The sequence below is a fragment of the Monodon monoceros genome, unplaced genomic scaffold (genome assembly GCF_005190385.1).
Source record: "Monodon monoceros isolate NGI ecotype Baffin Bay Population unplaced genomic scaffold, NGI_Narwhal_1 Super_Scaffold_12, whole genome shotgun sequence".
NCBI classification, from domain to species: Eukaryota; Metazoa; Chordata; class Mammalia; order Artiodactyla; family Monodontidae; genus Monodon; species Monodon monoceros.
This window is the reverse complement of record NW_021703768.1, coordinates 59091810-59113572: the sequence shown is the minus strand read 5'-3', so window position 1 is coordinate 59113572 and position 21763 is coordinate 59091810. Positions and strand designations below refer to the sequence as shown.

Sequence of the window (21763 nt, the reverse complement as noted above, 5' to 3'; positions counted from 1 at the left end):
CTTGTACTAGAGGGGGATTCAACTAGATGGTATCGAGGCTCACTCCCAGCTTCCCTGGTCTATAATACAGTGAATCTGAACACTCCTAAGACCACCATTATTTTCCAGAAGGAGCCGTTATCTGTAAGATTCCCTGTTTCATATAGTTTTTCAGAGAGAAAAGAAGTTGTCATTTATAGAATTCAAAACAATTCTGTTTGAAACAAATATACAGTTGGACTACTTGGTAAATATAATTACTTAACCTTATGTTAATCACGAATGCTTCAGGTCTGCTACATTCATTAAGGTTTTTAAATTTTTATTTGTATAGCCCCTAGAGATTGTTTACATTTACGATAACATAACAATTACAAAACCACAACAGTTTTGGGGATCTAAAATGCTCAGCAGAAGCCTATTAAAAACATTTAAAACCACAAATATCTTCTTTTTTTTTTTGGCCTCACTGACCAGGGATCTAACCCACACCCCCTGCAGTGGAAGCATGGAGTCTTAACCACTGGACCGCCAGGGAAGTCCCCCAAATATCTAACTTTTATACTTCAATTCTATCCATAAGAAGAAACATTTAAGCTGCAAACTTCTAATGAAACTATACCCAAAATTTTTTTTTGTATACCAACAACAATAACATGAATAACTCACTTTTTCGCTTAATCCAGGAAAAGTGATGCTCTGATAAGGGAAAGACGGGTCATCTACTATGTGCCAGTGGAGAACATTAAACTTATTAAAAGCCATGGCATCCTGCAAGCAAACATGTTAAAAATGTATATACCTTAAAACCACAATGAGATTATCAGCTCACGCTGTCAGAATGGCTATCATCAAAAAGAACACAACAAATGTTGGTGAGGGTGTGGAGAAAAGGGAACCCTTGTACACCGTTAGTGGGAATATAAATTGGTGTAGCCACTGTGGAAAAGTTTGGAGGTTTCTCAAAAAACTAAAAATAAAGCTACCATATGACCCAGCAATCCCCACTCACTCCTGGGTATACATACCTGAAAAAAACACTAATTTGAAAAGATACATGCACCCCAATATTCGTAGCAGCATTATTTACAATTGCCAAGATGTGGAAGCAAGCTACGTATCCATCAACAGATGAATGGACAAAGATGTGGTGTATATATATACAATGGAATACTACTCAGCAATAAAAAAAAATTTTGCTGTCTGAAACAAGATGGATGGACTTGGAGGGCATTATGCTAAGTAAAGTAAGTCAGACAGAAAGATATGTATGATATCACTTATATGTGGAATCTAAAACATACAACTAGTGAATATAACAAAAATGGAAGCAGATTCACAGATAAAGAGAACAAACCCAGTGGGGAGAGAAGGAAAAAAAAATTACCACAGATATATTATACAATCCAATTTACTTATCTGCATCCAGGATTGTTTCCAATGTGTCTGTTTCCTTTTAAAATTCACTTTTTCAACAAGGGAACGATGTGAAGAAGTATAAATTCCTTATCTTATATTCTTTACATGGCATGTTGCTTTTCAAAAAGCCTATACAGAATTCTTATTTATTCTAACAGTAAACTATAATAACTTTGCCCTATGGGAAGGGAGCAAGCTTATAAATTCCCAGTAAGTATTTAGGGGTTAGCCAAGAATGGAAAATAGTTCTTGGCTACCACTACTACTGTGTTTGGGAATGCAGCAGAGGAAAAATGGGACTTGTAATTCCCACAATTCTGAGATTTGAGTGCCAACCCTTCCTTACAGATGAAAGAAATTCAGTACAAACACAGTACAGTTGTAATTAAAATTCTCAAATTTGGGGGGAAACTGACACTGACTTTATATACACTCTGGAGGAATAAACAATATGCATATAAAATATAAAAGACTATATGAAGATGAAAAATGATAAGGGGAGAGATTTGCCCTATCAGAGAATCCAAACTTATAGCCTCCCCTCTCCTTATGATGTGGCCAAGATGGCAGAGCAGGAAGACCCTCCTGCTCATCTCCTGCCACAGACACACCAAAATTACAACTATTAACAGAGCAATTATTGATGAGAATGACCACCTGAAAACTAGCAGAAAAGATTTTTCCACAACTAACAGTATAAAGAAGAAACCACAAGGAGAGACCCACACCCCAGACTACGTGACCCACAAATGGGAGGATATCACATTTGCAGAGGTTCTCCCCAAGGGGTGAGGAATCTGAGCCCACATCAGGCTCTGTAGCCTGGGGTCCAACACCAGGAAAACAAGCCCCCCAAAACATCTGGCTTTGAAGGACAGCAGGGCTTGCAAATGGATGAGCTGGCAGGCTGTAGGAAACAGATTGTGCTCTTAAAAAGCATATGTAGATTCCTCCTCCAGTGTGGGAGGATGAGGAGTTCGCATCTCCCCACAACTAGGGCACCTGGTAGATGTCGGTGGGGGACCTCGATACCCAAGGAGATGGGAGGAACCCCCGAGCAACCGGGTAGGACATGTGGGGGAGTGAGGGGGGAGGAGAAGTGGAGGCCGGACAGGACAGGCACCCCTGAGGGGTGGGTGGGAGAGGGGAGGGGTTCCCACACCTGGAGGGACCCTCAGGGGCTTGGAGGATCAGTGGGGAGCGTGCCTAGTGTTTCCCTGCCCAATCAGGCCTGGGTAAGCCTGCTGGGCTCCCGGGCCAGGGCCTCCACTCTCTGAGGCCCCCTCCAGGCCGCAAGGTTCCTAGGGGTGTAGGACAGAGGCAGGAAGGGGCCCTCTGGAATCGGAGGATCAGGGGAGACGCGGAAGGCGTTTACCCCGCCCACTCAGGCCCTGGGAAGCCTGCTGGGCTCCTGGGCCTGGTCCTCTGTTCTCCAGGGCCCCCTCGGGCCTTGCAGGTCCTAGGGGTGTGGGAGGGAGGGAGGAGCGGGGAAGAGGAGGCTGATGGTGGCGGGGGGGACCCCCAGGACCGGAGGATCAGGGGAGGCCTGGCGGGCATTTCCCCTGCCCACTCGGGCCCAAGGAGCCTGCTGGAGTCCCAGACCTGGTCCTCCGCCCTCAAGGCCAGGGGCACCCCTGGGCCCCTCCTGCTGCATAGAACCTAAGCTTCACCCCCGAAGGGCCTTTTCAGCCCAGTGGGTCCTAAGCATAAGGCCCTGCCCACCACCTAAACCCTGCCTCCCACAGCCAAGGCTTTTTCCAGCTTTTTGTTCCCTCCTCTTTTTTTGCTTTTTTACCTTCCAGTTGTTTCATCCATATTTTTATATGTTTATTTTTTTCTAACATATCTGTTAGTTTTCTAATCTTATTTTCTTTTTTACTTTGTTATTCTTCAGCTTTTTTTTTTTTTTTTTTTTTTTTGCCGCCCTGCATGGCTTGCAGGATCTTCGTTCACAAGCTGGGGGTCGTGCCTGAGCTCCTGTGGTGGGAGCTCCATGTCTGAACCACTGGACTAACAGAGGACCTCAGACCCCAGAGAATAACTCACTGGAGTGAGGTCTCTCAGAGGTCCTCACCTTGGCACCAGGACTCAGCTCTACCCAATAGCCTACAAACTCCAGTGCTGGAAGCCTCAGGCTAAACAACCAGTAACACAGGAACACAATCCCACCCCAGAAAAAAAAAAAATGAGATGACAAAAAAATATGTCACAGATGAAGGAGCAAGGTAAAAACCTACAAGACCAAATAAATGAAGAGGAAATAGGCAACCGACCTGAAAAAGAATTCAGAGTAATGTCAGTAAAGATGATCCAGAATCTCGGAAAGAGAATGGAGGCATGGATCAAGAAAATACAAGAAATGTTTAACAAAGATCTAGAAGAACTAAACAAATAAACAGAGATGAACAACACAATAACTGAAATGAAAAATACACTAGAAGGCATCAATAACAAAATAACTGAGGCAAAAGAACGAATAAGTGAACTAGAAGACAGAATGGTGGAAATAACTGCCAAGGAGCAGAATAAAGAAAAAGGAATGAAAAGAATTGAAGACAATCTCAGAGAACTCTGGGACAACACTGAACACACCAACATTCGAATTACAGGGGTCCCAGAAGAAGAAGAGAAAAAGAAAGGGTCTGAGAAAATATTCTAAGACATTATAGTGGAAAACTTTCCCAACATGGGAAAGGAAATAATCACCCAAGTCCAGGAAGCACGGAGAGTCCCATACAGGATAAACCCTAGGAAAAACACACCAAGACACACGTAATCAAACAAAAATTAAATTCAAAGAAGAAATATTAAAAGCAGCAAGGGAAAAGGAAAATATAACGTACAAAGGAATCCCCACAAAGTTATCAGCTGATTTTTCAGGAGAAACTCTGCAGGCCAGAAGGGAGTGGCAGGATATACTTAAAGTGATGAAAGACAAAAACCTACAGCCAAGATTACTCTACCCAGCAAGGATCTCATTCAAATTTGACGGAGAAATCAAAAGCTTTACAAACAAGCAAAAACTAAGAGAATTCAGCACCACCAAACCAGCTTTACAACAAATGCTAAAGGAACTTCTCTAGGCAAGAAACACAAGAGAAGAAAAAGACCCAGAAAACTAACCCAAAACAATTAAGAAAATGGTAATAGGAACATACATATCAATAATAACCTTGAATATAAATGGATTAAATGCTCCAACCAAAAGACACAGACTGGCTGAATGGATACAAAAACAAGACCCATACATATGCTGTCTACAAGAGACCCACTTCAGACCTAGGGACACATACAGACTGAAACTGAAGGGATGGAAAAAAGATATTCCATGCAAATGGAAATCAAAAGACAGCTGGAGTAGTAATAATCTTGTCAGATAAAACAGACTTTAAAATAAAGACTCTTACAAGAGATAAGGAAGGATACTACATAATGATCAAGGGATCAATCCAAGAAGAAGATATAAGAATTTTAAATATTTATGCACCCAACATAGGAGCATCTCAATACATAAGGCAAATGCTAACAAGCATAAAAGGGGAAATAGACAGTAACACAATAAGAGTAGGGAACTTTAACACCCCACTTACACCAATGGACAGATCGTCCAAACAAAATATATAAGGAAGCACAAGCTTTAAATGACACAATAGACCAGACAGATTTAATTGACATTTATAGGACATTCCACGTGAAAGTGTCAGAATACACTTTCTTCTCAAGTATACAGGGAACATTCTCCAGGATAGATCACATCTTGGGTCACAAATCAAGCCTCAGGAAATTTAAGAAAACTGAAATTGTATCAAGCATCTTTTCTGACCACAGTGTTATGAAATTGGAAATCAATTACAGGAAAAAAACTGTAAAAAACACAAACACATGGAGGCTAAACAGTGCACTACTAAATAACCAAGAGATCACTGAAGACATCAAAAATTACATAGAAACAAATGACAATGAAAACACGACGACCCAAAACCTATGGGACACAGCAAAAGCAGGGGTTTTTTTGTTTTTGTTTTTGTTTTTGTTTTGCGGTACACGAGCCTCTCACTTGTGTGGCCTCTCCCGTTGAGGAGCACAGGCTCCAGACACGCAGGCTCAGCGGCCATGGCTCACGGGCCTAGCCGCTCCGCAGCATGTGGGATCTTCCCGGATAGGGGCACGAACCCGTGTCCCCTGCGTCGGCAGGCGGACTCTCAACCACCGCGCCACCAGGGAAGCCCCCAGCAAAAGCAGTTTTAAGAGGGAATTTTATAGCAATTCAATCTCACCTCAAGAAACAAGAAAAATCCCAAATAAACAATCTAAACTTACACCTAAAGCAACTAGAGAAAGAACAAAGAAAACCCAAAGTCAGTAGAAGGTAAGACATCATAAAGATCAGAGCAGAAATAAGTGAAACAGAAACAAAGAAAACAATAGCACAGAAAAATAAAACTAAAAGTTGGTTCTTTGAGAAGAAAAACAAAATTGATAAACCTTTAGCCAGGCTCATCAAGAAAAAAAAGGAGAGGATGCAAATCAATAAAACTAGAAATGAAAAAGGAGAAATCACAACTAACACCACAGAAATACAAAGGATTATAAGAGATTACTACAAACAACTATATGCTAATAAAATGGACAACCACGAAGAAATGGACAAATTCTTGGAAAGGTACAATTTTCCAAAGACTAAACCAGGAAGAATTAGAAAACATAAACAAACCTATCACAAGTAATGAAATTGAAACTGCAATTTAAAATCTTCCAACAAAGTCCAGGACCAGATGGATTCACATGTGAATTCTATCAAACGTTTACAGAAGAGCTAACACCTATCCTTCTCAAACTCTTCAAAAAACTGCAGAGGGAGGAACACTCCCCAATTCATTCTACGAGGCCACCATCACCCTGATACCAAAACCAGACAAAGATACTCCAAAAACGAAAATTACAGACCAATATCACTGATGAATATGGATGCAAAAATCCTCAACAAAATACTAGCAAACAAAATCCAACAACACATTAAAAGTATACACCATGATCAAGTGGGATTTATCCCAGGAATGCAAGGATTCTTCAATATACACAAACCAATCCATGTGATACACCATATTAGTAAATTAAAGAATAAAAACCATATGATCATCTCAATAAATGCAGAAAAGGCTTTTGACAAAATTTAACACCCATTTATGATAAAAACTCTCCAGAAAATGGGCATAGAGGCAACCTACCTCAACATAATAAAAGCCATATATGACAAACCCACAGCAAACACCTTTCTTAATGGTGAAAAACTGAAAGCATTTCCACTACGATCAGGAATAAGACAAGGATGTCCACTCTCGCCACTCTTATTCAATGTAGTTTTGGAAGTCCTAGCCACAGCAATCAGAGAAGAAAAAGAAATAAAAGGGATACAAATTGGAAAAGAAGAAGTAAAACTCTCACTGTTTGCAGATGACATGATACTATACATAGAAAATCCTAAAGATGCCACCAGAAAACTACTAGAACTAATCAATGATTTTGGTAAGGTTGCAGGATACAAAATTAATGCACAGAAATCTCTTGCATTCCTATACACTAACAACAAAAAAATCAGAAAAAGAAATTAAGGAAACAATCCCATTAACCATCATGACAAAAAGAACAAAATACCTAGGAATAAACCTACCTAAGGAGGCAAAAGACTTATACTCAGAAAATGATAAAACACTGATGAAAGAAATCAAAGATGACATAAACAGAGAGAGAAACATACCATGTTCTTGGATTGGAAGAATCAATATTGAGAAAATGACTATACTACCCAAAGAAATCTGCAGATTCAATTCAAGCCCTGTCAAACTACCAATGGCATTCTTCACAGAATTAGAACAAAATTTTACAATTTGTATGGAAACACAAAAGACACCAAATAGCCAGAGCAATCCTGAGAAAGAAAAATGGAGCTGGAGGAATCAGGCTCCCCGATTTCAAAGTATACTACAAAGCTACAGTAATCAAGACAGTGTGGTACTGGCACAAAATCAGACATATAGATCAGTGGAACAGGATAGAAAGCCCAGAGATAAACCCATGGACATACGGCCACCTTAATTATGACAAAGGAGGCAAGAACATATGATAGAGAAAAGACAGCCTCTTGAATAAGTGGTGCTGGGAAAACTGGACAGCTACATGTAAAAGAATGAAATTAGAACTCTACCTAACACGACACACAAAAAATAAACACAAAATGGATTAAAGACCTAAATGTAAGACCGGACACTATAAAACTCTTAGAGGAAAACATAGGAAAAACACTCTTTGACGTAAATCATAGCAAGATCTTTTTTGACCCACCTCCTAAAGTAATGAAAGTAGAAACAAAAATAAACAAATGGTACCTAATGAAACTTAAAAGCTTTTGCACAGCAAAGGAAACCATAAACAAGACGAAAAGACAACCCTCAGAATGGGAGAAAAAATTTGCAAATGAAATAACTGACAAAGGATTAATCTCCAAAATATGCAAACATCTCATGGAGCTCAACAGCAAAAAAACAACCCAATTAAAAAATGGGCGGGGCTCCCCTGGTGGCGCAGTGGTTGAGAGTCTGCCTGCCGATGCAGGGGACATGGGTTCGTGCCCCAGTCCGGGAAGATCCCACATGCCACAGAGTGGCTAGGCCCGTGAGCCATGGCCACTGAGCCTGAACATCCAGAGCCTGTGCTCCGCAACGGGAGAGGCCACAACAGTGAGAGGCCCGCGTACTGCAAAAAATTAAAATTAAAAATGGGCAGAAGACCTAAATAGACGTTTCTCCAAAGAAGACATACAGATGGCCAAGAGACACATGAAAAGATGCTCAACATCACTAATTATGAGAGAAATGCAAATCAAAACTACAATGAGGTATCACCTCACACCAGCCAGAATGGCCATCATCAAATGCTGGAGACGGTGTGGAGAAAAGGGAACCCTTTTGCACACTGGTGGGAATGTAAACTGATACAGCCACTATGGAGAACATTATGGAGGTTCCTTAAAAAACTAAAAATAGAACTACCATATGACCCAGCAATCCCACTACTGGGCATATACCCTGAGAAAACCATAATTCAAAAGGACACATGTACCCCAATGTTCACTGCAGCACTATTTACAATAGCCAGGACATGGAAACAACCTAAATGTCCAACAACAGATGAACAGATAAAGAAGATGTGATACATATATACAATGGAATATTACTCAGCCATGAAAAGTAACGAAATTGAGTTATTTGTAATGAGGTGGATAGACCTAGAGCCTGTGATACAGAGTGAAGTAAACCAGAAAGAGAAAACCAAATATCATATATTAACACATATATGTGGAATCTAGAAAAAATGGTACAGATGAACCTATTTGTAGGGCAGGAATAGAGTCGTAGACATAGAGAACAGACATGTGGACATAGGGAGGGGAAAGGGAGGGTGTGACAAATTGGGAGATTAGGTTTGACATAAATACACTATCATGTGTAAAACAGATAGCTAGTGGGAACCTGCTGTATAGCATAGGGGGCTCAGCTCGGTGCTCTGTGATGTCCTAGATGGGTGGGATGGGGAGGGCAGGAGGGAGATCCAAGAGGGAGGGGATATGGGTATACATGTGGCTGATTTGCTTCGTTGCACAGCAGAAGCTAACACAACATTGTAAAACAATTATCCTCCAATTAAAAAACAAAACAAAACACATTTAAAATCTTACAGGCTCTGAGTCCCAAGTCAGAAGCAGTAATTTGTAAGGAGGCTGGGTCAGACCCACTTGCTGATCTAGCCTCTCAGAGAGGCAGGAGACAACTAGGACTCCCCCTGGGAACAAAGACACTGGAGGGAACCACTTCAGGGAGCTTGCTGTACCACGAGGATAGTGGTGCTGTCAAGTGCTATTTTGGAGTCTTCGCTCTAGACTATCAGCACCAGGGGCTTACTTGCCCACCAACAGGCCAGCACCAGTCCCAGGAACCCTGGTCCCCATAGCCAGCTGCCCCGAGACCCAGCTCTGCCCACCCACAGGGCAGCAGCCACCATAGGAGGCGGGGTCTGGCAGCCAACTGGTCCAGGGGCCAGCCCTGCCTACCAGTGTACTCTACACAGTAGTCAGCCGTACCACAACAGAAGGGCCCACGCAGCCCACATAGGGGACACCCCTAGAGGTGGCTCTGGTGACCACAGAGGAATGCACTGCTGGGCCCCACAGGACATCTCCTAAATAAGGCCACTTCTGCAATATTGAGAAATGTAGCTGACCTACCTAATACATAGAAATAAACAGAGAATTAGGCAAAATGTGTACACAGAGGAATATGTTCTAAACAAAGGAACAAGACAAAACTCCAGAAAAGGAACTAAACGAAGTAGAGATAAGCAATCTACCCAAAAAAGAGTTCAAGGTAATGATCATAAAGATGCTCACTGAACCTAAGAATGAATGAAAATAGACAGTTGGAAAATATAAAGATGAACCAAAAGGCTGAAGAATATAGTAAATGAAATTTAAAATACACTAGAAGGAATCAATAATAGATTTGTAGATAGAAAGGACCAGATCAGCAAACTAGAAGACAGAGTAGTGGAAATTGGCCAAGTTGAACAGAAAAAATTTTTAAATGAGGATAGTACAAGAGACCTCTGGGACAACATCAAGGATAATAACATACACACTATAGGGGTCCCAGAAGGAGAAGAGAGACACGGGCAGAGAATGTATTTTAAGAAATAATAGCTGAAAACTTCCCTAATCTGGAAAAAAAAAATCAGACATACAGTCCAGGAAGACAGAGAATCTCAAACAGGGTCACCCAAAGACAACCACACTGAGGTACAGTGCAATTAAAATGGCAAAAATTAAAGACAGAGAATCTGAAAAGCAGCCAGAGAAAAGCAACTAGTTACTTCCCAGAAAACTCCCATAAGACTGTCAGCTGACTTTTCAGCAGAAGCTGTGCAGGCCAGGAGTGGCACGACATATTCAGTGATGAAAGGTAAAATACTTACAACCAAGAATATTCTACCCAGCAAGACTATCATTCAAAGTTGAAGGAGAGATAGAGTTCTACAGACAACTGAAAACTAAACGAGTTCAGCACCACGAAACCAACTTTACAGGAAATGTTAAAAAGACTTTTCTAAGCAGAAAAGACCACAACTAGAAATACGAAAATTACAGAAGGAAAAATATCATTGCTGAAGGCAAACATACAGTAAAGGTAGTAGGTCAATCATCTAAAAAGCTAGTAGGAAGGTTAAAAAACAAAAGTAATAAATATCATCTATATCCACAATAAGTACCATAAGGATACAGAAAACCAAAAGATGTAAAATATGATGTCAAAAACATTAAATGTGAGAGGTGGAGTAAAGACGTAGGGTTGTTAGAATGTTTGAACTTAAAAGATCATCAGCTTACAATAATCATGTATATATAACCTAATCATGTATATAAAACTATACATATATATATGTATCTATATGTGTGTGTGTATCTCTCTACACACACACACAGTTAACTACAAACCAAAAACCTATTAATAGGTACACACACAAAGGAATCTGAACATAACACTAAAGACAGTCCTCACATGGCAAGGGAAGAGAGCAAAAGATGATGAAAGGAACAAAAAAGAACTATGAAAACAATCCCAAAACAATTAACAAAGTGGAAGTACATATCCTCAATAATTACTTTAAATGTAATTGGACTGGGGCTTCCCTGGTGGCACAGTGGTTAAGACTCTGAGCTCCCAATGCAGGGGGCCCAGGTTCAATCACTGGTCAGGGAACTAGATTCCACATGTATGCCACAAATAAGAGTTCTCATGCCACAACTAAGAAGTCCCACACCGCAACTAAGGAGCCTGTGAGATGCAACTAAAGGAGCCCACCTGCTGCAACTAAGACCCGGTGCAACCAAACAAATATTTTTTAAAAATTTAAAAGATGATTGGCTCTTAAAAAAAAATGTAATTGGACTAAATTCTCCAATCAAAACACACAGAGAAGACTCAGCCATATAAAAATGAAATCTTGCCTTTGTGACAACATGGATAAATCTAGAGGATATTATGTTAAGTGAAATACATCAGACAGAGAAAGACAAATATCAATGATCTCACTTATATGTGAAATCTAAAAAACAAAACGAAACAAAAGTAGACTCATAAATACAGAGAGTGGTTGGCAGGAGGGAGGAGGGTAAGGGGGTGGGGGAAAATAGGTGAAGGGGATTAAGAGGAACAAACCTCCAGCTATACAATAAATAAGTCATGGGGATGTAATAATATTGTAATAACTCTGTATGGGGACAGATGGATACTAGATTTATCATGATGATCGTTTCATAATGTATGCTAATGTCAAATCATGATTTAGTACACCTGAAACTAACATAATGTTGTATGTCAACTATATCTCAGTAAAAAACATTAGTCATATTATACGTTAAGATATTCGTTTTTTAAGTTTAAAATGAGACAAATGGGACATAAAAATTTATGTCAATCTTTGGTAAATGAAATTATGGGATCAATACTTATTTTATGCATATCTATGTTCAAACTTTTTACACTAAGCATATATTTCTTTCATAAAAATTACAATAATGTCTTTTGGAGAAAGAAATTCAGGGTTTTAATGTAAACGTAAAAATATTTTTTTTTATAACATAGTGTGTTCATAAATGATCAGGTGAAGGTGCAGAGAAACATGGCAAGAAAACCTCCCGATCCCTACAAACTGGCAGTGATGGTGGGGATGAACCAATGAAAAGAGAAAATAGTTAATGTCCACCTTGCCCCCAAGCTCCCACCACCTGAAGTTCCATATTCCTTTGGAACACTTCCTTAGGTATGAAGCTGCTCTCAGATTCCTTTCTAGGCCACTTTAAAAAAAGTAAGTGGAGATCACAAAATTAAAAACAACTAGAGGTACAATGACTATATATTCCTAACCAGAAGTCTAGACCCATGATTTGACAAATGATTCACAGAGGGCCAGTGGGCACTATTAAAACTGAGTCTTTCTCTTAACAATGCTGACTGCATACTGGTTAAGCCCCTCTCCCACCCCAATGAAAACAAGAGAGTGATTCCCTAAGGGAGCCTCCACTTCTCAGTAGAGGAAATATACTTCCCAGGGGAGGGAGGGAAGAAAGCCCAGTGCTTATACTTAGTATATGGAAAATGAATCCCCTGTTCCAAACTGCACAACAGCATATGTAACCAACGTAAAGTAACAACATTAAAGGACACATCTTCAGAATAGACAGTGGATTAAAATAAAATAATTACCTACCAGAGTTTTAAAAATACTCTTAATGGACAGAAAGTGTCTGGATGTATCAATTAAAATTCCTCTATGAGGAAACCTTGGAGAATCTACAATGTTGGATTCATTGACAGTGAACTAAAAGACAAAAGAAAATTTTTATTTATTTTGTCTTAGATAAAATGTGTACTCATTTTATTTATGTAATAAATAAATTATACCTATCTATGCAAGTATTAGATAAAAAATTAATTTAAAACCAACAAAAAGTGTGAAATACACATTTACCAAATAAGATACACACTTGGGGAGAAAAAACATTCAAAAAGTAATAAATAGCTAAAAAGTTTATATTTTTCCTATAGTATTATATCTACCCAATAATGTTAGGAACATATAATAATCATACTTACAGTCCCATAAAAATCTTGATAAATTAACTGGCTAAAGGTCTCTAAACCTAGGGAAAGTAAAATTTATAATTTATTGCATTAATTTATAAGAGAGACAATAAAAGATGTATTATCCATACACAGAACCATAACCAGAAAAGGCAAATAAAATTAAATGTTATACATATACCCTGTAACATATTTTCTAAAATCAAAGCTCAATTTAAAAGAATCCCTGTGCCATCTAATAAAAATGCTTTACTTCATTGTACCCATACCCTTGGTTTTGTCTGAACGATAAACACAAAATAGTGATTTAATAAAACAAAATGCCAGTTCCTTAATAAATTTATAGCACTGCAAGAAAGAACTTTTATCATAAAATATTATAGGCACTTTAGAAGGTACCTAAACTTAACAGAGTTAAGAGGCTCAGAAAACACCATGAAACTATAGATAAAGGCCCAACTTACAGTGTTTTATTTATACCTGCAAAGACTATCTCCTGACCAATTTTTATTCAAGAGGCTCAGAAAACACCATGAAACTATAGATAAAGGCCCAACTTACAGTGTTTTATTTATACCTGCAAAGACTATCTCCTGACCAATTTTTATTCAAGTGGATTGTTCTCTATATTACAGGCCAACTCCTCTATCTGGCCTTGACTTTACCAAAATTCATCATTCTAGCTAACAACTATATTGCCAAGGAAAATTTTAACCTAAGAATACAGGCATAGGGACTTGCCCGGTGGTCCAGTGGTAAAGAATCCACTGGACCAATGCAGGGGATGCGGGTTCAATGCCTGGTCAGGGAACTAAGATCCCACATGCTGCAGGGCAACTGAGCCTGTGTGCCACAACTACTGAGCCTGCGTGCCTCAACTAGAGAGAGAAAACCTGCACGCCACAACTAGAGAGAAACCCATGCACCGCAACGAAAGATCCCGCATGCCGCAACGAAGATCCCGCGTGCCACAACTAAGACCTGATGCAGCCATAAATTTAAAAATATATAAATAAATTAAAAAAAAATACAGGCATACCTCATTGTATTGCACTTCACAGATACTGCATTTTTTACAAATCAAAGGTTTGTGGCAACTCTGCATTGTCAGATGATGGTATTTTTTAGCAATAAAGTATTTTTAAATTAAGGTATGTACCTTGTTTTTTTAGACATAATACTATTGCACACTTAAAAGACTACAGTATAGTGTAAACATAACCTTGATATCCACTGGGAAACCAAAAAATTTGTGTGACTCCCTTTATTGACATAGACACTTTACTGCACTGGTCTGGAACCAAACCCACAATATCTCCAAGGTTTGCCTGTAGTTCAAAGTCAAATGAAAGAGAAGATGTGTCAACATACCACAGAAATACGAAAGATCACAGGAGACTACTATGACAAACTATATGCCAACAAATCTGACAACTTAGAAGAAATGAATATATTCTGAGAGAGAGAAAACTTACCAAGACTGAATTAAGAAGAAACAGAAAATCTGAGCAAACTGATTACTAGGAGATTGCATCAGTAATCAAAAATCTCCCAACAAACAAAAGTCTAGGACCAGAAGGCTTCACTGGTGAATTCTACCAAACATTTAAAAAAGATTTGGGCTTCCCTGGTGGTGCAGTGGTTGAGAGTCCGCCTGCCGATGCAGGGGACACGGGTTTGTGCCCCGGTCCAGGAAGATCCCACATGCCACGGAGCGGCTGGGCCCGTGAGCCATGGCCGCTGAGCCTGCGCGTCCAGAACCTGTGCTCCGCAACGGGAGAAGCCACAACAATGAGAGGCCCGCGGACTGCCAAAAAAAAAAAAAAAAAGATATAATTTTTTGGATGTGACACCAAAAGCAAAGGAAACAAAAGCAAAAATAAACAAGTGGGACTACACCAAAGTAAAAAGCTTCTGCACAGCAAAGGAAATCATCAACAAAATGAAAAGGCAATCTGGGACTTCCCTGGTAGTCCAGTGGGTAACACTCCACGCTCCCAATGCAGGGGGCCCAGGTTCGATCCCTGGTCGGGGAACTAGATCCCACATGCATGCTGCAACTAAGAGTTTGCATGCTGCAACTAAGGATCCCGCATGCCAAAAAGAGGATCCCACGTGCTGCAACTAAGACCCAGTGCAGAATGAATGAATGAATGAATGACAGCCCTTTATCTCCCCCCTCCAAGAAAAATGAAAAGGCAATCTACCAAAGGAAGAAGATACTTGCAAATCATATATCTGTTAAGGGGTTCATATATAAAGAACTCATACAACTCAATAGCAAAAAAACAAACAATCCAATTAAAAAATGGGTAGAAGATGTGAACAGGTATTTTTTCAAGGAAGACCTATAAATAGTCAACAGATATATGAAAAGGTGTTCCACATCACTAACCATCAGGGAAATGCAAATCAAAGCCACAGTAGGGCTTCCCTGGTGGCGCAGTGGTTCAGAGTCCGCCTGCCGATGCAGGGGACACGGGTTCGTGCCCCGGTCCGGGAAGATCCCACATGCCGCGGAGCGGCTGGGCCCGTGAGCCGTGAGCCGTGGCCGCTGGGCCTGTGCTTCCGGAGCCTGTGCTCCACAACGGGAGAGGCCACAACAGTGAGAGGCCCGCGTACCGCAAAAAAAATAAAAAACCACAGTAACATATCACCTCACACCTGTTAGAATGACTGTTCTCAAAAACACAAGAAATAACAAGGGTTGGTGAGGACGTGGAGTAAAAGGATCCCTCATGCACTGTTCGTGGGAATGTGAATTGGTGAAGCCACTACAGAAAACAGTATGGAGGTTCCTCAAAAAACTAAAACTAGAACTACCATATGATCCAGCAATTCTACTTCTGGGTATTTATCCAAAGAAAACAAAACTCTAACCCCCCAAATATATGCACCTCTATGTTCATTGCCGCATTACCATAGCCGAGATATGGAAACAACCTGTCCATCAATGGATGTATGGATAAAGATGTGGTGTATATATATACAATGGAATATTATTCAGCCATAGAAAGAAGGAAATCCTGCTATTTGGGACAACATGGATGGAACTTGAGGGCATTATGCTAAATGAAATAAGTCAGAGAAAGACAAACACTGAATGATCTCACTTAGATGTGGAATCTTAAACAAACAAAAACCAAGCTCATAAATATAAAGAATAGATTTGTGGTTACTAGAGACGGGGGTAGGGGGTAGGCAAAATGGGTGATGGGGTCAAAAAGTACAATCTCTCGTTTATAAATAAGTCCTAGGGATGTAAGGTACAGCATGGTGACTATAGTTAATAAATACTGTGTTGCCTACTGCAAGTTGCTAAAAAGAGTAAAATCTTAGAAGTTCTCATCGTAAGAAAAACAATATTTTTCTAACTATGTGTGGTGACGATGTGAACTTACTGTGGTGATAATTTTGCATTATATACAAATACCAAATCATTGTGCTGTATACCTGAAATTAATATAATGTTATGTCAATTATACCTCAAAAAAAAATAGGAAATAGGAAGGAATAAAAAGTTCAAAGTCATTTTTGCTACGCCTCCCTCCCACCCCCAATACAGGCCCATACCAGGAGGCATAACTTTGGAATTTTCTGTTAAGTGGCAATACACTCAATTATCATTTAGAGCACGTTTGTTACTTTCAAAGTCTGACAATAAGCAGAAAATAAGGCCTTCCTGGACTAGATTCACAAAATGCTCTCAAAAGTTCTATTATTTTGATGTGGATCAGGGCAAACATCAATAAAGCTCTGTTTTCCCTAACAGGCCCCAGACAAGACAGGCACATCAGACCGACAAAAGCTTAAAATCACGTAACATTATACATAAATGATCTACATGATAATGTTTGTAGTTACATTTGCAGTAAACATCTACAGCTATATTCATGGCATATTTTGAAATAAGATCATAATCATACGATTATTATTATGACTATAATACATATAGCAGTAACATTGATCATTTTATTCTAGATAACACTCAACCTGAGTCAAATCCAAAGCCTTCTTTATTTTTAAGAACTTTGGTTGGCTTGCTCACATTAAAGAAAATTACTCTCCTTTCTCAAAACTATACTAATTTGGAAGCCAGTACAACAAAATCTTATCTACTTGAAAGAAGAGGTAATAGCAGCTTTTGAACAGCAAAAATAAACGTCCCAATGCCCGAACTTTGAAGTTCAGACTGAAAGTCACAGGAAACGCTTTTAAGGTTCCTCTCTGCCCACTACTTCCAATCACTCTAGAGTATATTTTTATCTTTTCATGCTATTCCTGCAAACTTTGTTATATTTCTAAATCCACAGGAATTTAAAATGGGGGAAGGGTTCTCTTCTTTTCTCAGCCATCATGGTGTGTATGGTTGACTCTGTTCCTGACCTTGTCTTCTCACAACACTCCTAGCATCAAATGATTCCTGGCCAAGAAACAGAAGCAGAATCGTCCCATTCCCCAGTGCATTCAGATGAAAGCTGGTGATGAGATCAAGTACAACTCCCATGAGGAGACAGTGGAGAAGAACTGAGTTGAGTTGATAAGGACTCTCACATGCGATGGCACATGCATTTGTGCTGCATCTACATCACTAGCATCTTACCATATCAAGCTGAAAACATCACCACTACATGGACAGCTGGACATGTTTTATTGGGAAAATGATTATTCTCTTTGTTTTCATGCTTCTGCACTAATAGGTTGGTTCAGAAAAAAATACGTGAGTATATTTTTGTTTGAATGTATAAACAAATGCATAAGGGAAATGCTTGCTACTAAAGGCTGCAAGAAGTGATGATAAAACAAAATTCCTTAATCAGATCAGGTCAGAGCCATTTATAACTCTATAAACATTATAGTCCTGGGGCTTCCCTGGTGGCGCAGTGGTTAAGAATCCGCCTACCAGCCCTGGTCCAGGAAGATCCCACATGCCTCAGAGCAACTAAGCCCGTGCGCCACAACTACAGAGCCTGCACTCTAGAGCCCACGAGCCACAACCACTGAGCCTGTGTGCCACAACCACTGAAGCGCGCGCACCTAGAGCCCGTGCTCCGCAACGAGAAGCCACCACAATGAGAAGCCCACATACCGCAATGAATAGTCCCCACTCACCGCAACTAGAGAAAGCCCACGCGCAGCAACGAAGACCCAACACAGCCAAAAATAAATGAATAAAATAAATTTTAAAAAAAAATTATAGGGCTTCCCTGGTGGCGCAGTGGTTGAGAGTCCGCCTGCCGATGCAGGGGACGCGGGTTTGTGCCCCGGTCCAGGAAGATCCCACATGCAGCGGAGCGGCTGGGCCCGTGAGCCATGGCCGCTGAGCCTGCGCGTCTGGAGCCTGTGCTCCTCAACGGGAGAGGCCACAGCGGTGAGAGGCCCGTGTACCGCAAACTAAAAAGAAAAAAAAAAAAAAATATATATATATATATATATATATATATAGTCCCAAGAACATCAATGAATTACAGCATTATGAATGTAATAACCTTCAAGCATTTTTAAAAAGTCAAATGCTCTTTCTCCCATGCTTTAAGTGGTATATATTTAATGGCAATTGCTTTGGAAATACCCAACAAATCATTCTATAAAGGCCCCAAGGAAGCAAAGTTTTGCTGTGCTTCATTTCCCAAAGTGGCAACTGAAAACATTTCCTTACTAGAAACTAACAATGACATAGAACTTACCTCGTAATACTCCCCAAACTCTGTTGGCAGTGAGCGAGGCCACTGGTCCTTTCACAAGTAAAGTATCTGTATTGGAAAAAAAAAAAATGTTTCTTGTAGGGTGACAGATGGGAACTAGACTTATGGTGATCATTTTGAAATGTGTAGAAATATCGAATCACCATGTTGTGTAACAGGAGCTAACATGGTGTTGTAAGTCAATTATACTTCAAAAGCAAACAAACTCACAGAAAAAGAGATCAGGTTTGTGGTTACCAGAGGCGGGTGGTAGTGGGAGAGGGAATTGGATGAAGGCGGTCAAGGTACAAACTCCGTTATAAGATAAATGAGTACTAGGGCTGTAATGCACGACATGATGAATATAGTAAACAGGGCTGGATGCAGTACATGACAGCTGTTAAGAAAGTAAATCCTAAGAGTTCTCATCACAAGGAAAACAACTGTTTTCTTTCTTTAACTTTGTATCTATATGAGGTGACGGATGCTCACTAAATTTACTGTGATAATCATTTCATGATGTGTGTAGTCAAATCATGACGCTGTACACCTTAAACAGTGCTGTCGATTATATCTCAATAAAACTGGAAGAAAAAAATGTTTGTTTTTAATCCCTCAATAACACACATTTCCCTAAACATATAATTGGTATTTCTGGATCATTCTTTTCTCCTGAGCTCCAGACCTGTTTCTCCAACTGCCTCCTGTACATCCTCACTTAGAAGTCCTATAGGTTCCTTTAACTCCACATGCCCCACTCTGCACTCTTCCCTCTTTCACCTGTCGGGCTCTGGGCTCATCGCGCACCACACTCCGACCAGCTGATCTGCTCAAGTCAGGAACTTGGGTGTCACCTCCATGATTCCTCATTTTCCCCTGCAGAAGAGTTATTCTCTCCAACTACCCCACTACAGAGTAGGGTCCTACTTAAGCTAAGAATTTAAGTCAAGAGTGCAAACTCCTCAGTGCCCATAATTCCTTGGTGAAGCCTCCAGTATCACTCAATCTTCCATTCCCTCTAAGGCCAGAGAGTCTTCTCTACTCTGTCCCTTCCCTCCCTGTGCTCCTCTACTTGCCCTGTACCTACCTTCCCCCAACATTATCCTAAATCTTCCTTAAGACTCAATTCTTTTTTTTTTCAAATATTTATTTTTTTAAATTTATTTTTGGCTGCTTTGGGTCTTCGTTGCTGCGTGCAGGCTTTCTCTAGTTGCGGGGAGCGGGGGCTACTCTTCCGCTGTGGTGCACGGGCTTCTCATTGTGGTGGCTTCTCTTGTTGTGGAGCACGGGCTCTAGGCGCGTGGGCTTCAGTAGTTGTGGCATGCGGGCTCAGTAGTTGTGGCTCGCGGGCTCTAGAGCGCAGGCTCAGTAGTTGTGACACACGGGCTTAGTTGCTCTGAGGCATGTGGTATCTTCCTGGACCAGGGCTCAAACCCGCGTCCCCTGCATTGGCAGGCGGATTCTTAACCACTGCGCCACCAGGGAAGCCCCAAGACTCACTTCTTAACTCACTATAGCTTAATTCAGCTTTGTCCCACTCAATAAAAAGTTCACATCCATCTAAAACGGAGCTCCAGTTGGCTGCTTCTGGGCAAAGGGGGCACTAATCTCTCAATCCTTGAAATCATAACTCTGCCTGAGGTTACCCCAATAGTCATCTTAGTCTTTGGAGAGGTTTGGGATGGAATCATCCACAGATAAAGGAAAGCACCAGAAAGCACAGAGAGATCGAAAGCTAAAGGGGTGTGACAGATGCAGACTTTGCCACGGTAGAGACACTCAAGGGCTGCAGGTTAATGATTTAATAGCGTATTTGGGCTGCATTCTCCTCCTCCCCCAGCCTGACCACCCCAGGCTGCCCCACGATAACTGGCTACAAGAAGGGAAAACCGTTCTATCAACAGCCAGTAATCAGGTAACAGTCTTCTGACAAGGTAGCCTTTGCCATCAGAAGAACAGAGTCATGAGTTAGCTAAAGGCCAGGCTAAGAATGCTATAGGTATTATGACCACAATCTAACCACGATTCTCCCCCTCTATACCCAATTCTTAGTTAGATAGAGCTTACCGTTCCACCCGTCACTGTTTAAAAGCCAGTTTTTGCCACATTACAGTTTTGAGATATCCTGGAATTAGTCAGCCTAAAGAGTTATCTAAAAACATTAACATGTGGCATGTACCTGATGCCAATTATTTTCCAATAGCTGAGGACGGGCTGATATTTAAAAGGATTCTGATTCAACTCAACGCAAAAACCGCAGATATAGAGCAGTTAGAAGGAGATTTTGGTTTCTAAATATATGGACAAATAAGCTATAGAATTTCAATTTTTATTTCAAAGCCAAGTTCTTAGTGTTAACAGTGATTACCTCCCTGACAGGGGATAGGAGACATCTTTTTTTTTTCAGTTATCCCTTTCCGTACTTTTTGCACCACACTGTGGTTTTGAAGGGTGTACATACAAATAACAGTAATGGGTTCCTCTTTTTAAAATAATAAAATGTGGGCTTCCCTGGTGGCGCAGTGGTTGAGAGCCCGCCTGCCGATGCAGGGGACGCGGGTTCGTGCCCCGGTCCGGGAAGATCCCACATGCCACAGAGCGGCTGGGCCCGTGAGCCATGGCCACTGGGCCTGCGCGTCCGGAGCCTGTGCTCCGCAACGGGAGAGGCCACGACAGTGAGAGGCCCGTGTACCGCAAAAAAAAATAATAATAAAATGTTATAGATAAGGCTAAAATCCCCTTTGAGATGCCCACTCAACTCCCCCTATTTTCCTCAGAGGAAATATCAGGCCCTTTCTTAGGCATTTTCATACACATATGTGTTAACAAGAAAATACAGTACTGCTTTATGTATGCCTTCTTTTGTATGTTGGTATATAAATGGTATCCTCCTGTACACATTATATAAATTTCTTTGACCAACTCAGCAATTTATCTTCGCAAGTTCTCCACATCTGTTCTTTATAACTCCACTTTTTTATTCTTAAT

The 21763-nt window shown here is 40.5% G+C and overlaps 1 protein-coding gene across 1 annotated transcript in view; it reads right to left on the bottom strand.

Annotated features, from left to right (window-relative positions):
* HEXB (hexosaminidase subunit beta) overlaps positions 1-21763 on the bottom strand; it is a 35555-nt gene that overhangs the window by 7929 nt on the left and 5863 nt on the right. Inside the window, exons 3-6 of the mRNA XM_029216412.1 lie at positions 18779-18844; positions 13104-13150; positions 12718-12828; positions 649-750 (exon numbers count right to left, since the gene is read on the bottom strand). Coding sequence (XP_029072245.1) covers positions 649-750; positions 12718-12828; positions 13104-13150; positions 18779-18844 — 326 coding nt within the window. The remainder of the gene's footprint in view (positions 1-648; positions 751-12717; positions 12829-13103; positions 13151-18778; positions 18845-21763) is intronic.